The sequence below is a fragment of the Scatophagus argus genome, chromosome 10, assembly GCF_020382885.2.
Source record: "Scatophagus argus isolate fScaArg1 chromosome 10, fScaArg1.pri, whole genome shotgun sequence".
Taxonomy (NCBI): Eukaryota; Metazoa; Chordata; class Actinopteri; family Scatophagidae; genus Scatophagus; species Scatophagus argus.
This window is the reverse complement of record NC_058502.1, coordinates 18,451,705-18,467,534: the sequence shown is the minus strand read 5'-3', so window position 1 is coordinate 18,467,534 and position 15,830 is coordinate 18,451,705. Positions and strand designations below refer to the sequence as shown.

The 15,830-nt window shown below is 40.5% G+C and overlaps 1 protein-coding gene across 1 annotated transcript; it reads left to right on the top strand.

Annotated features, from left to right (window-relative positions):
* Positions 1-3,376: 3,376 nt before the first annotated feature.
* On the top strand, positions 3,377-15,827 carry LOC124066235 (kynurenine 3-monooxygenase). Its single transcript, XM_046402490.1, has 15 exons — positions 3,377-3,600; positions 3,953-4,022; positions 4,192-4,289; positions 4,835-4,924; positions 6,444-6,492; positions 8,007-8,094; positions 9,738-9,903; positions 10,033-10,104; positions 11,733-11,854; positions 12,406-12,553; positions 12,637-12,694; positions 12,815-12,897; positions 13,878-13,979; positions 14,069-14,128; positions 15,252-15,827. Exons 1-15 carry the CDS (start codon positions 3,538-3,540, stop codon positions 15,396-15,398), a joined length of 1,416 nt encoding a protein of 471 aa, XP_046258446.1. The 5' UTR covers positions 3,377-3,537; the 3' UTR covers positions 15,399-15,827.
* The last annotated feature ends 3 nt before the right edge of the window (positions 15,828-15,830 follow it).

The following is a 15,830-nucleotide window of genomic DNA, read 5'->3' as shown; positions in this document are numbered from 1 at the left end:
GTGACACAGCTGGTCAGGATACTTTCAATTGCACAGCGGTAAAAGTTCACCAGGATGGCTGAAGACAGATGGTGTTTCTTCAGTGTCCTCAGGAAAAAGAGGCGCTGGTGAGCCTTTTTCACAAGGCTGGAGGTGTTGGTGGTCCAGGTCAGGTCCTCTGAGATGCAGGTCCCCAGGAACATGAAGCTGGAGACACGTTCAACCGTCATCCCGTTGATGTGTATGGGGGCATGCGTGCCTCCTCTCTCCCTCCTGAAGTCCACAATGAGCTCCTTTGTCTTGCTGGTGTTAAGGAACAGGTTGTTTTCTGCACACCACGTGGCCAGGTGCTGTACCTCCTCCCTGTAGGCTGTCTCATCGTCGTTGCTGATGAGGCCAATAACTGTGGTGTCATCAGCAAATTAGATGATGGAATTGGATCCATGTGCAGGCCTACAGTCATGGGTGAAGAGGGAGTAGAGGAATGGGCTCAGCACACAGCCCTGTGGTACCCCTGTGTTGAGTGTGATGGTGGAGGAACAGATGTTGCCTGACCTAACATGCTGCGGTCTGTTGGTCAAGAAGTCTCTGATCCAGTAGCAGAGGGAGGTGTTGATACCCAGGTCTCCAAGTTTGGTGATTAACTTGGAGGGTCTTGAATGCCCAGCTGAAGTCCACAAACAGCATCCGTGCATATGTGTTGTTATTGTCCAGGTGTGTGAGCACCGAGTGCAGCGCTGTGGAAATTGCATCCCCTGTACTCCTATTGCTGCGGTAGGCAAACTGATGTGGGTCCAGTGTGGGTGGGAGGTAGCTCTTAAGGTGTGACAGAACTAGCCGATGAACTAGACAATGGGTGTGAGTGCAACTGGGCGGTAGTCATTCAGGCATGTTGGGCTGGAGTGTTTTGGGACTGGTACAATGGAGGTGGTTTTGAGGCATGTTGGCACAGCTGCTTGGGCAAGGGACAGGTTGAAGATGTCCGTAAAGACCCCAGCGAGCTGCTCCGCGCATGCTTTTAGCACACGACCGGCGATGCCGTGCAGGCCAGCAGCCTTGTGTGCGTTGGTCCTACTCAGTGCGGCGCAGACGTCTGTGGAGGTAAGGGTGAGGGGCTGGTGGTCTGCTGAGAGTGTGGTGTTGGTGGCCGTTTCAGTGTCGTCCCTGTCAAAACGAGCATAAAAGTCATTTAACTCATTCAGAAAGGAAACATCTGTGGCTGTCATGGACGAGTTACCTGTTTTGTAGTGACTGATGACCTGGATGCCCTGCCACATGCGTCTTGGATCGGAATTGGAGAAGTGCTCCTCTACCTTTAGCTTGTAGCTGTGCTTGGCCTTTTTGATGCCCCTCCTCAGATTAGCCCTGGATATGCTGTAGGCCTGTGCATCACCTGATCTGAAGGCGGTGTTGCGGGCTTTCAGCAGGAGCTGCACCTCCTTGTTCATCCATGGCTTCTGATTTGGGTACGTGGTGATCTGCTTCTCTGTTGTGACACTGTCAATGGTGGTGTTGATATAGTCCAGTACAGAGGAGGTGTATGTATCAATGTCTGTGTGAGAGCCACAGGTAGCCTGAGCAGCAAACATACTCCAGTCTGTGTTTTGAAACCTGCTCTGGAGTACATGGTCTGTCCCTTCTGGCCACACTTTGATGGTTTTGGTTGATGGCTTCACACGTTGAATAAGTGGTGAGTACTTAGGGATAAGAAACAAAGAGAGATGGTCTGCCTGTCCGATGTATGGGTGAGGGTCGCGGTGTAAGCCCCAGGAATGTTTGTGTAGACATGGTCCAAACTTTTGTTTCCTCTTGTGTTGCAGGAAACATGCTGGTGGAATTTTGGAAGCACTGTCTTCAAGTTTGAGTGATTAAAATCACCGGCAACTGTAAAGGCAGCTTCTGGGTGAACAGTCTGTTGTTTGCTAATGGCTGCATAAAGTTGCTTCATAGCCAGCTTAGCATTAGCGTCCGGGGGGATATAAGCAGCAGTTATAACAGTGGAAGTGAACTCCCTTGGCAGATAGAACGGTCTACACTTAACCACGAGAAATTCGAGGTTAGCTGAGCAGTGCCTCTCAATAATGACAGAGTCTGTGCACCAAGATTTGTTCATATAAATGCACAGTCCTCCTCCTCATTGTATACTATGTATACGATGTGTATATTTATGTATATTTACATTCCCTCTGCCACTGAGGTTAGATCTCTATCTTTATATTTTTTATTTTTTATTCTATTCTATTCTGTTCTATTTTTTTAACTTTTTATCTTTTATCTCATGTCAATTGTATTTTTATTATTTTTGCACAGTTGTAAAAAGGAGTGTTGTTTTTTCATTTCACTGTGGATGCACATCCACATGTGACAAATAAAGAATTCTGATTCTGATTCTGATTCTCTAGTCTTACCGGAGTCATCTGCCGCTCTGTCTGCCCGGAGTGTGTGGCGTCCGGTTAGCTCGATAGCGTTGTCAGGTACGCCGCTGTTTAGCCATGTTTCGGTGAAGATCATGACATTACAGTCCATAAGTCTCCTGTTGTTTGTAATACGGAGTCGTAGTTCATCCATTTTTTTCACCAGGGACCGCACGTCAGCCAACACCACACCGGCTCTCTCTACCCAGCATTTTTCTCGCCAACGATTTAACAAAGCTGATTTAAAAATGTCAGAAAAAAAAAAAAAAAAACATTCCACGCTATTCAGTTACTATTGGGAAGCTATTATTAGTGAACTGGTGACATAAAAAAATATTAAAAACTTCTCAGAGAATGAATGGACTGATGCCTTACTTTAATTGAAGATGTATTCTTAAAATATATAGGGTATGTTTTACTACTAAGACAGGTGCCAAAGAATGCAATGTAATGTCATGGTTACACTGTCATGTTTGTACATTTTCAACATTTTCATTCATTTCATTTTCATACATTTGCTGTTTGATGTTTAATAACGGATAGTAATATAAACCTCTTTCTGCACACTCGCTCTCTGAATTTTCGGGTATGTTTTTATGAGGTGAGATCATGTAGTGGCTGAAATTGATGTGATCACACAGCCACTAGATGGCGACAAACATTGTCATATTTGTGTATTTCAATGACATTCATTAGCCTGCCTGCCGCGTGACGTCCTCCTTTTGACCTCTTTCTTTAACTCTTTCTTTCTTTTAACAACCACTAGACTAAAATTGTTATTTTATGAGCTGTTTGACTACTAACTACATGTCATTTTAAACTCTTCTTAATATATGTTATAGATCTTAATATATCTACAGGTTCAGACAGGTCATGAATTCCTGATATACTGGTAACTGGGAACTTCTACCCAGTTACCCAGTCTTTTTGAACAAGGAATTTCTGCTTTAGACCTTTTGACTCCAAAGTTGTGTTTGGAAAGTCCTCAGTTATCTGTCTGTCTGTTTGCTTTGAAAAGGGAACTGACTTCGAGTGACATTCACGGGACACTCAGCCCCTCCTCTTATGAATCTTTACCTACCTCTGTAACTCATTTTAAACGGGACAGTTAGGAGGGTCAGAGCAACGGAGAAACATAAGCCCAATGGAGGAATCAACAGGCAGATCAACCAGGAAAAAAGTTGTAGCAGTGGTTGGCGGAGGTTTGGTAAGAAAAGAAAGTGAAAGTAAATTATGAACTTAATATACTGTTTTGATTTCACGACTGCACACTGCCCTTTTAACAAGGCAACGGTTCTATTTTAAATGGAGACAGATGTCCATGCAAAGAAGAGGATTTCTGTTTTGTATATTGCACTGAAATATGTATTTGAACTTGAAAATTTTTGAATAAGAAAATAAAATTACAAACGTATTGTCAAGTCTTGAAAAAAATGGCTTTGTAGCATATGTTATTAATGTTGTATAGTTGAGAACTAATTATTTATATATGGTGGCGTAAAGCACTGATTTCGGCAAGATTTTCAAAAAGACTGTCCTCATCACCCTTCATCCTTTAGGTTGGGGCACTGAATGCCTGCTTCTTTGCCAAAAGAGGCTTTGATGTGCAAGTGTTTGAAGCTCGGGAAGGTAGAATCAAAGTTCACTTCAAAACTTACTAAACTAATATGACTGTAACATCACTCTCACACATCAAACTAATATTCCTGATCAGTATACACACGATGATTAATAGAAACATCACCGTTTCAAGGGATAACTAGAATGGCACTGAAACCTTTTGCCTGATTTTGGTCAGATATCCGGCAAGCCAAAATTGTGAAAGGGAGAAGCATCAACCTGGCTTTGTCTCACAGGGGTCGGCAAGCGCTGAAACATGTTGGAATGGAAGAGAAGGTATGTTGAAATATTTTTACTGTTTAATATCAAGGAAATAAAGGGACCCTACCATTCCCATTTATTGGTCTTGCTTGGTATTGCAAGAAACCAATATTCTTAGGTCATTAATCCTGCCCTCGTTACCATTTAAGTCCTATTGAACAACACATCATAGACAGAGGCTGTATCTCTAGTAAAAAAAATATTATTGTGTGTCCAGGCCACAGGGAATCTGTCAACGCTGCTTTCATAGCTTGCAGTCCACTAAAGACGTTATATTCTGAGGTTAGCACGTTTACTGACATTTTATGTACGCCTGAGAACCTTTTGTTGTACTTGCATGAATTTTCAGCCTGACAGAATTTGCTTTATACGGTCTTCACTTACTGGTTGACCATTTGGTCTAAATGAGCTATCTGTGGGCATCATATTCTGTTTACCACCTATAAACTGAAACTGAAAACATAGGTTTGCCAATGCAGAGTGTAACACCATGGACAATTATTTATTCTAAATGTTAGTAAATGTCATTGTTAAAGTTTGTAACAATAATGTTTCCTCAGATTGTTTCCCAGGGAATCCCCATGCATGCAAGAATGATACATTCGCTGAATGGGAAGCAGTCCCCGATCCCTTATGGCAAGAAAGGCCAGGTAAGCTAGACACTGTTGTATTATAAACATGTGAACATATTTGATCAAGCAAAACACAAGAAGAGCCAAGGTATGCAGCATTAATATATCTTGTCAGTTTGACTTTCTAGTAAATTCTAATTAAGGTGCTTAGCACATGGATAGTATCTTTATAGTATTCCCTACTAAGTACATATTGCTGATTTAAGTTACAAATTTGTTTTTTCATAAACATGCTCTAAGACCTGCACCAGGTATGCTGAATCAACTGATGAATTTTTGTTAGACCTAATATGCGCTAGCGGGTTTGTCTGTAAGCAAACACTCAGGAGGAACTCAGAAGCTGCACCCACAGAGGTATGTTAGCTCAGCTGAGTTAAGGATGCATCAAATGATGAACAGTACAAGTGACAACTTGTGCAGTCAACAAAAGCAAAAGTCCAACAAAACTAGGTTTCTATGTCACCATGAAATGTGTTCCTGTTATTTGTAAGTATGTTTAGTCTGTCTGAAAATAGTTATTTCATAATTACACTACTGTCAGTTTTGGAGATCCTCAATCTCATGGAGAAGATAGGGTTGAATATATATATCCTGTCCTGAGAATGAATGGTAAGAACAAGACCGGGTCCATCAACACATACCTCCTGCCAGTCATCAGATACCCCGCTTGCATAATAAGTTGGCCAGAGGAGGAGATAGAGGCCATTGACATCAAGACAAGGAAGCTCCTCAAGATGCATGGAGGGTTTCATCCCAAATCCACCACCCTGAAACTACAGTAAGGGGAAAAAAGGAGTCATCGGACTAGTGAATGTCAGAGCCATTGTCCAAGACGGAACAGGAAAGACCCAGGAATTCATCAGGAAAATGACCCCCAGAAATGAACTGCTAAGTGAGTACCTCAGGCAGCAGAAACCTGGCAATGATGAGGAGGACAGAGGACAAACCATCATGGAGGGACAAGCCCCTGAATGGCATGTACCACCAACAGATAGAAGAAGTGGCCGATACCAAGAAATTCTACCAATTGCTACAGAAGGCCGGATTGAAGGACCGCACAGAAACACTAATCATGGCAGCACAAGAACAGGCACTCAGTAAATTCAGTGAGTGGATGGTGCCTCCAAAAGTGTTTGAGAATGACCAAGCTAAGATCCTGTGGGATTTCCAGATCACACTGACAAAATGGTGGACCAGCCAAGTCCGCCAGGTTCGCCAGGCTAGTTATGGTGGTCGAGAAACACCAGAAGAAGGCAGTGGTGATGGACGGTGGTGGACGCAGTGATCACAAGTGACAGCAACATCAAGAAGAAGGAACACGAGAAACTCGAAAAATACCAAGAGTTGAAAGAGGATCAAGAATGATGTGGATAGATGTGGCGTGTAAAAGCAACAGTGGTTCCTGTGGTAAGAGGGAGGGATTTTAGATATATATATGAGATATATATATATGTATCATTTAATTTAAATGAACAGTATTGCGGTTGTGATTGTGAAGGAAGTAGTACCCGTGGAGTTACAGGTTGTTCTCTTTCAGTACATCCTGTCAGTAGACCGAGCCAATCTAAACAAAGAGCTGCTAAAAGGTAAGAACATAAATAGTGTCTTTTTTTATAATTTACCCAAAGTAGCCTTGGAGTATGAACACTGAACACAATGTCATGGAATGTGTGCTGAAATAGTCAAATTATAGCCAAATTGAAATGGCAATTTAGTATTTAAATGATGCAAATTCCCAACAAGAAAATGCTGCAAAATTTCACAAAAGGAAAAAAAAGAAAAGAAAATAAACTTTCATACAAGCACAGTAACAATCTGACCAACGGTCTCTCGATTTTCTTTAAAAAAATATTTCATTCATTCCAACAAATCAGTGAATGTCTAGAACAGCTTTTTCCATGAAGCATATGAACTATCATGATGCTATAAAACAGACAGCAGTCAAAGCATTCGCTTACTAATAACTTGATGCAGAAATGTATTAGTAGATTCACTGCATTACTGCTTTTTAAAGCCAGATTGAGCAACTTTTGCTTTGATCAGCCACAAGCAACAACTATAAGTTAATGCTAGATGCTAAACAGCAGCACGACTGGAGACTAGTGATGATGATGATGATGATTCAGAAGTGTTTGAAATCTCACTACAGAGTTAGCTGAGTGTCACTCATGATATTACTGTAGCAGAAACATGGATAAGGTGAAATTGATCATTGAAGCTGAAAAACACCCTGAACAAAATCATCAAGCTGGTTTTACAAGCAAATTTCCTCAGAAAACACACTGGCACGTCCACCACATGCTCCATGTATTTTTGCTGTAAGGTGCAGCAGCTTAACCCTTTAGTGTACTGAATGGAGTAGTTTTGAATGAATTCAACTTTTTATTTGTAAGAGTAAGAATTTTATATAGTGTTTGAAAGTTACATTTAATTAATTCCTGAATATTGCGAAATCCTTAATCAAGTTTCAAGTCTGCACCTTCAGTACATTCTGAATTCATGAAGTCTTCATAAAGCTCTAGCTATGAAGCCAATATTCTTTCTCCCCACTAAATGTCCAATATTATCTGTTTGCTAGTGAGCTCAGCCATATTCAGTGCAGACAGTCCCTGCCCATTAGCTTCATGTCATTCTAAAGAATTTTGTCTAACATTTAATGAAGCACCACAGTATGTGCTTGGAAGTCAAGTGCGACAGCACCAGCCTGTGACTGATTAGATTCTCTGAGTGTGCAGAAAAAGAGGCTGATTGTAAAGCTGTTGCTCTTATCAGGAACAATTCAGACACCAGGAATAAACACTGAGATGAAGATATTTCAGAGTGTGACAATATTAACATCAGTTTTCACAAAACCAGAAACACTGACTGCATTGTTCTCTTGTTCATGAGGTTCATGCTACTCAGCAGGTGGTCAGTCCCCTTCAGCAGGGGAGTGATTTAACTGTTTGATAACATGCTGTGCCCTTACTGCACTTTACTAGAATCATGAAGGTTTTGTGAGTATTTTAGCAGATATTACTTGTCATAGTGAACTGCTGGTGTTATGCCATGCTTTCATTTGTCATATTTGAGCTTCTCTTGCAACATTTTACTCTCACAGAGGCAGAGACGTATCCAAACGCAAAGTTGAACTTCGATCACAAGCTACAGGACTGTAATGCTGAAACAGGGCTAATGACCTTTGTCAGGTAAATAGTCACTGATTTTATGTGTGTGTAAACATACTCACAACACACGGTCTCCGTCTCACACACACAGACACACATTATATAGAGGGAGGGTAATCTAGGAGGAGAATCTGCTCATTTGAATTCTTTGTTTAAACAATGGCCTTATTGATCACGTTCCCTCTGTGATCCTTCGTGGAAACATGTGTGCCCTTGCACGTGTTAACTATCCAAGTTCTGGGATAGTGATAAACGTGTTGCCTTTGAAGTGTATGTATGTAATTTTTTTGTGGCTCTGTAATTGGTTGTCCTTGAGGAAAACGTGACACATAATTTACAACCCAATTAACACTGAAACACCCTCAGGTCTTTTAGTTGTGGATGTTAGCAGTTAACAATATGCAGCAATGCAAACTGTGCTTAGTTTGATCACAGAGTTTTTAAATTGAATTCAGCCTTATCTAAAATGCGTATAAAAATCCATTTGACGTGTATGTTGGTACTTCTTTTTAATTATTTTTAAGCCTAGTGGTCCAGTATGTACCCAGTGGAAAATGTGGAATAGAATGAGTCACTATGCAGGTATTGCAACAGCGAACAAACACTTTCATGCACTTTAATGAAATCAAGTTGTACATAAAGACTATGAATGTGCCTGGAATCCAAAAGCCACCCTGGCGTGTACCTTGAACCTCCAGGACACATCCTTTGCTCTAACCTGTTGTTGAACTGTGACAACTCTTATTTGCTCCCCCAAGCTTGTTTAATTAAATGTACAAGGAGAGTCTCATGCCACTGTCATAGCCAGTTTCCTCTCATACTGGTCAGGAAGTGTTAAGAGACTGCCATCAACATTAAATAGATGAACATGACCTGTTCTCATGGTCTGGTCTATAATATTACTAAATCTAATCACACACCACTGAGGTCTTAGAATATCTCTAAATGCTGTTTAGTATTGTAATCTGATTAGTATTTTGAGATATGATATTTCTAGGTGGAGAGCTGTAGCACTGTGGCGTGCAGACACTGTGCAAAATCAGCATGCCATGATGCAGGCACAGCTGGAGCATAACGATCACCTGTTATGAAAATCACTAAATTGTAAGGTTTATGTTTTGTGTTTTGCAAGGCAAGGGGCATGTGCAATTTAAATCTCAATGTGAAAAATCTTTAATATCTGCATATCTGAGCTAACATATGAGAATACAAGAAAACATTTTCCAGCATACTAATGGCAAACCAAAAAGAGATGCAACTGTCAGTGAACAGTGAAAAAAGATACTCCCAAAGTGTGCAGGATGAAAAGGCCAAAAGAGAAGCTTATACATGGAGTTCTCTGTCTGCATTAGATTTGTCTCAATCAAACCTGGAGCGCATAGCCTGAGGGCCAAATACTTACCACATTTTCTCAGACTAAACATCCACAAAAGAACACTTTTTACACACCTGGGTGCCAGCTGGGTGACAGGTGCATAGGGATTGGGATGTAGCTCCAAGGCAGATGAAGGTTTCTGACTGAAATCGTTGCCTTTGCTCAGTAAATTATTCATCATCCAGACTGCTTACTGATATTTTTTCTTTTTTTTTTTCTTTTTTGGAATGATATGAATGTCAGTACACCAAACATTGAGGTTAATTTGGGATGTTACTGTGTTTCTCAGGTCAGATGGGTCCACGGAGCAAATCAAGGCAGACCTGATTGTAGGCTGTGATGGAGCTTTCTCTGCCATTCGCAAGCAATTCCTCCGTCGCAGCCGCTTCAACTACAGCCAGACCTACATCCCTCATGGCTACATGGAGCTCACCATGCCACCCATCAGTGGAGAGGTCAGTCCTCTGTGTAGTATCCTCCTTTTACTGAAGGAGGTATCAGAGCAGATCAGATCAGACTTCAACACCATTGTAGATGTCTTGTGTATTGCATTTTGTTTATCCCACTTTCATCATCGTCCCCAGTTTGCCATGAAGCCTAATTATCTGCACATCTGGCCACGAAACACATTCATGATGATTGCCCTGCCCAACTTGGTGAGTATGAATTTTATTTTCCTCTCTCCTGTGTTTTATATCTACACTTTCTCAAAATACACTTCCAATTTAAGCAATGTAAGCTGGTTATTTGTGAACTTATGGCCATACATTTTTTTTGGCAGCCACTAGCTGTCAACAGAAAAACCAAAGCATCACTTCAGGGCATGATTGACCTCTGGAGTGTCTTCATAGGGTTAATTAGCCTTGTTTGCAGATGCTTCGAAGCCACTAGAGGCTTACTCATTAGAACACGCTCCTTCTTTTGACGCAGCAGTTGTGTCCTCCTTCTCATCAGTCTTGCTGTCTCCTTTTATCAGACTTCTCTGCATCTCTCCTGTCCTTCTTACTCCCACAGTGGATTTTCTCCATGGCTGACTCAGCGCAACAGTTTCGCTCTCTTCACTGAGACCACGTTAAGGCAGCCGACTTTGAAGTGCTTTTGTCACTCACTGCCCCAGTTCCCAGGAACACTTTAGGGCTGAGAAAAACAAAACATATTCCTGCCACTGTGGATACCATGGTAACAGAGCTTGTGCTAAAAGGTCCTTGGGGAGGACTTTGCGATGTTGATGGATAGCACCTGGTCAGATGGGCACATAATGCCCCTGTCCAAGTTCGCGTTCATCCATCACCTGCACTGGGTATAGTTCAGCTATTATATTCACATTGAGGATGGAAGGATCTATATCCAATTCAGCATGGGGGATTTTTCAGATTATTTAGTATAACAAATAATAAAAATGCATGTGAGCAATTGTTCTAAAAGCAAGTCTCACTTACTATTCTCAAAACCTTTGGTCATGTCTCATGGCTTTCCTCAGTGGATACATCTTTGCTGAGTGAGTGAACCTTGAGTGGGGAAGCATTAAGAATATTTTTCACAGATACTTTATTTATGTTACATTGTATCAGAACGGATACAAAGAGAGCAAGAGGGCATATAAAACAGTAATTAATGTTGGGCCCTTTTGTTAATACAACCCAAAAATGTGCAACACATATATATAAGCTTAGAGCTACAAAAAAATTAAATGTACAGGTTTGATTTATTTTCATTATGTGTCCTATCTGCTTTTCGTGTTGTGTCATTATTGTTTAACTAACACAAAATAAATGGACAGTGATGATTAGACTCTTGTGATGAAGCCAGGCGTACATTTTTTTTGAGCAGTTAATATGCTTAGAAGATGGGGAGATGGCATATTTACAGTTTCAGTTGTACACTCTGCCATACACTGTATGAATTTCATGAAAGCATGCCAAATTTGTGGTTTCCTCAAGGAAGAAAAAGTAATCACATTACTGTAACGCCGTACTAAGTCCTTTGTACTAGGCGCAGCACACCCGCACACTGTTAGTCTTGTTATCACAGGTGTGTTTTCTTTAAAATAACCAGAAATGACCAAAAAGACAATTGTCTGATCTATTGATGCACGTATTCCAAAAACTGTGCATAATGTTGGCGGTCAAAGGCATCCATTGCTAGAACAATGTGTGCTAAAATGTAAATCTCTAAGTAAGTGTAATGTCTCTGTGTACCAGTAAATAAAGGTATGTTGTTTTAACCTGACAAGATGGATTTCAGAGCTAATGTCGCTGGGCACTGTGTTTGTTTTCCAATTTAGGACAAGACATTTACCTGTACCCTGTTCATGCCCTTTGACGATTTTGAGAAGATCACCACAGGAGACGAAGTCATCGAGTTTTTCCAGAAATACTTCTCCGATGCTGTACCACTAATAGGAGTGTAAGTGACTTTCTCACTTTGACCCCTCCCTCTCTCGATACAGTCTCTTATTTCTGTCTCCCCCTTTTCACCTCCCCAACTGTCTTTATCTCTTTACTCACCTTGCCAAGCCATCTTCAAAAACACTTTCATTTCCCATCATCCTGTCGATTCCAGGACATCCACAGTCATGATCTGTGATGTGTGAAATTGCAGACTTACTTTGTGCTGTGAGCTTTTAATTTGAGGTGAACCATATGTTGTGGGTGAGGGAGAGATAGCGGAGGCGTGAACTGTAGCAACGCTTGAAGCTTCATTCACTCACTTCCTCTCTGGGCTGACTTTATATGGAGCACTCAGGCATAAGCAACTGAATGCATGCTTTCTGTCACTTTGTCTGGCTGTTTAACTTCACCAGGGCAGGCAGAGCGTGGTTGTCTTAGATTACTCAGATGTGACTGATGCTTTTGTAGCACATAAAAACACAGAGTCTGTTGTTAAAAAAAACAACTGTCAAAACAATTATCTCAAAATGAGTTTGTAATTGTTTTATATCCATTTGTGTCTCGCAGAGAAAATCTCAAGAGGGATTATTTCCGACTGCCTGGACAGGCCATGGTGTCTGTCAAGTGCACCCCATATCACATTGATGACAAATGTGTCCTTATGGGCGATGCAGCCCATGCAGTGGTGCCTTTCTATGGGCAGGGGATGAACGCTGTAAGTAACACTAAATAGAGGAGAAGAAAAAGTGAAAAAGAATTAAATGGAGACTCATTCATTCATTCATTCATGGTTTACAGGGCTTTGAGGATTGCATTGTCTTTGATGAAATAATGGAGCAGTTCAGTGAGGATTTCAGTAAGCACCTTTAACTGAACAAGAACTGAAGTTGACACAGAGAATAAAGTGATAATTAAGAAAAGAATGAAGAAAAGAAAAAATCTGCCATTTTTTCCCTTCATGTATCCCCCCCTCCAGGTGCTGTACTACCTGAGTATACCAGAGTGCGAGTTCCAGATGACCATGCAATTGCAGACCTGGCCATGTACAACTACATCGAAGTAATTCAAATTTGTGTAACATGTGCAGGTCAACCTCATACAACATAGCAACTGTTGAAGTAGTGTCCAGGTATCTGTTAGAAATGGATTAACTCTCAGTTATAGGTCATGACTTCAAGGTATTAAGTGAAGAGATCTTTTACATGAGGATAAGTAACCTAACCACAGAATAAAAGTACTTCATTACATTGATATTTTTATAATAAAAAGCAGTCAATCAAATGACTATATGTGAAAGATGTTGCTTGTAGTGGTAAATATTATCACCAGCACTGGAGTCCCCCTCAGCTCCACAGTGCTTTATAGGCTCATTGTATTTGTTCATCAGCCCACAGCTGTACCCTGATTTCATCAAGCTGATGAACATAGTGCAGCGTTCAGCAGACAAAGAGCAACATATTTTCACAGCAGATGGAGACCAAGCTTTATAGTCTGCTGGGTAGTGTGATCTATAATAATGCATCACATTTTATAGCAGCCACTGTAGTTTAGCCTAAGCAGATACAAAGTAGATATAAGGTCTGATCATACAACTAGTATAAATAAAGAGTGTGGACTTTTTACTTGGGAGATGTCAGAAATGCTAGAAAATGATGTCAAAAGATCGTACATCCTTAATACTGAGCCTCCATATGAAGGCCAACTTTTCTTTGTGCATTGATAACTATGAACTGATTGTATGTTTTACATGTACAATCCTAATCTAAAAAATAAATACTCAGTATAGCTGTGAAATACATATGATGTTGTGGGGTAAAAGTACAATACTTCCCTCTGAAATCTAAGTAGAATTATAACAAAGCATAAAATGGAAATACACAAATAAAGTGCCTCAAATACAGTACTTAATGTACTTTTTATATCTGACTTTCTTTCTTTTACATCGCAGAAGATCAAAGATTTTTTGACAACATCTAATAACATTTTAATATGAAGGACAGGTGAGTCACTTCACTAACACCTACTATTTTATTTCCCAGATGCGAGCCCATGTGAACTCGAGATGGTTCCTGTTTAGAAAACATCTTGATAACTTCTTCCACTTTGTCATGCCAAAGACAATAATTCCACTTTACACCATGGTAAGTGTCATAATGAGCACAGTTATCGCTGCCACATTCCTCGGTCCATCAAAAAATCTGTATCATTCGTTGTCCTTGGCTGTCTCCAGGTGACTTTCACTAGGACACGGTACCATGAAGCTGTGGCGCGCTGGCACTGGCAAAACAAAGTAAGACACTTAGAAAAATGTGTTCTCTCTTTAGATGCTTTCATTTCATCATCCCAGCACACAGTTTACTTTTGGCCGATATTTCATACCTTTGAACATTTTAATATTGTAATTGCTGACTCTTTAGAAGTTGCAGTATTATCAGCACTGAGTGTGAAAGGTGGACTCTCACTGGGTAAATACTTCCCCTTTTAGAATCATCTGAATTATTCTACCACAAACACAGAGCTTTACTGCGTATAGAAATGTTTCTGATTTCTCACGTTTGGCTGTGAGGATGAGCCAGTTAGTCCCTGGCACTGTGTCAAACTGTCCGAAATGTCTGTGCTAATGGCTTCTGTGCTAATGGTCCACAGTCAGAAGGACAGCAGGGATTTCACAGCCTCTGCTGTAAAGTGAATAAACCCATAGGGATGTTTGGGCAGAGGGCAAAATGACCTTTATCTGAAGGGAGAAAAATTGCTGCATGAAACAGTATATACAGTCTGAAGACTATACAGCTGTATGCACAGTAGGAAAAAGCACAAGACATACCTCACATTATCACACATCAATTCTATTAAATAAATCTGAAATTAAATTTGATTTTTAGCCAGACTACAATTGCTGTCACCACTTCGTCCAGGACTGAAATATCCATCCATTTTCTATGCTACTTTTTGTACAATGTACAGACATTCATGGTGCCCAGAGGAAAAATACTATTGACTTTGGTGACCCCCTGACTTTTCCTATAGTGTCACAATGAGGTTGACATTTGTTATTTTTAGCAAAACATCTCAACAACTGTTGGACGGATAAAATTCAGACAAGTTTGAAAACTAGAAGTTTGGTCCAGACATTCATGCCCCCCTCATGATGAACTGTAATAGCTTTTCATCTAGAGCTCACCAGGACGATGATCAGAAAACCCCTTTTCCTGGTTTACTAGTTTTCAGTCCAGTGTCCACATGTTGTCATATCAGCTTAACTTGATAGTACTTAAGTATTGGGGCAAATAACCTCCAAAAACAGGAATAGACATGATTGATGGGATACATGTGAAAATAGCCAGTTGTGTTGTGTTAGTATTTCCTAAGGAATTTCTTTAAAAGGACTTTTATTAATTATTTAATTTTGACAGGTGATAAACCGTGGCCTGCTGCTCAGTGCTACCGGAGCTGTTTTTGGAGCCACCTACTTGCTCATTAAAAATCCTCCTGATATCAACAAGCTCATCATCCCCGCTGAGAAAATGTGGAACAGACTCATGGCCCTCAGGATCCAGTGAGCACCGTCTCTGATGTGACAGACAAGTGAAAAGAATGGAGCATTAAACACTAGAATGAATTGAGAGGGTCCAAATTTTAATTAGAGTTTGATTGAATCCTCCACTGAACACAATGAAGGCTCTGAAAGGCTCAGGCAAATTAATGTGCTATTACAATAATTATCCTAACTTATACAAGTCATAATGATTGATAATAACATTTCATCAACTTAAAAGATAACAATTTGACTTGAAGGAGGTCAACAGTGGATTTTTTCAGTCTTTAGATTTAATTATTTTTATGCCATTACCATCCTCATCATTGGCACAATTTTAAACATGAAAACCAAGGTGTCAGTACTAAACTCAGTCAGAGGCTATTGTACATGCGGTATGAATTCATATAAATGCTAATACATGAAATGCAAATAAATGCTCCCTCAGCTAATAGTC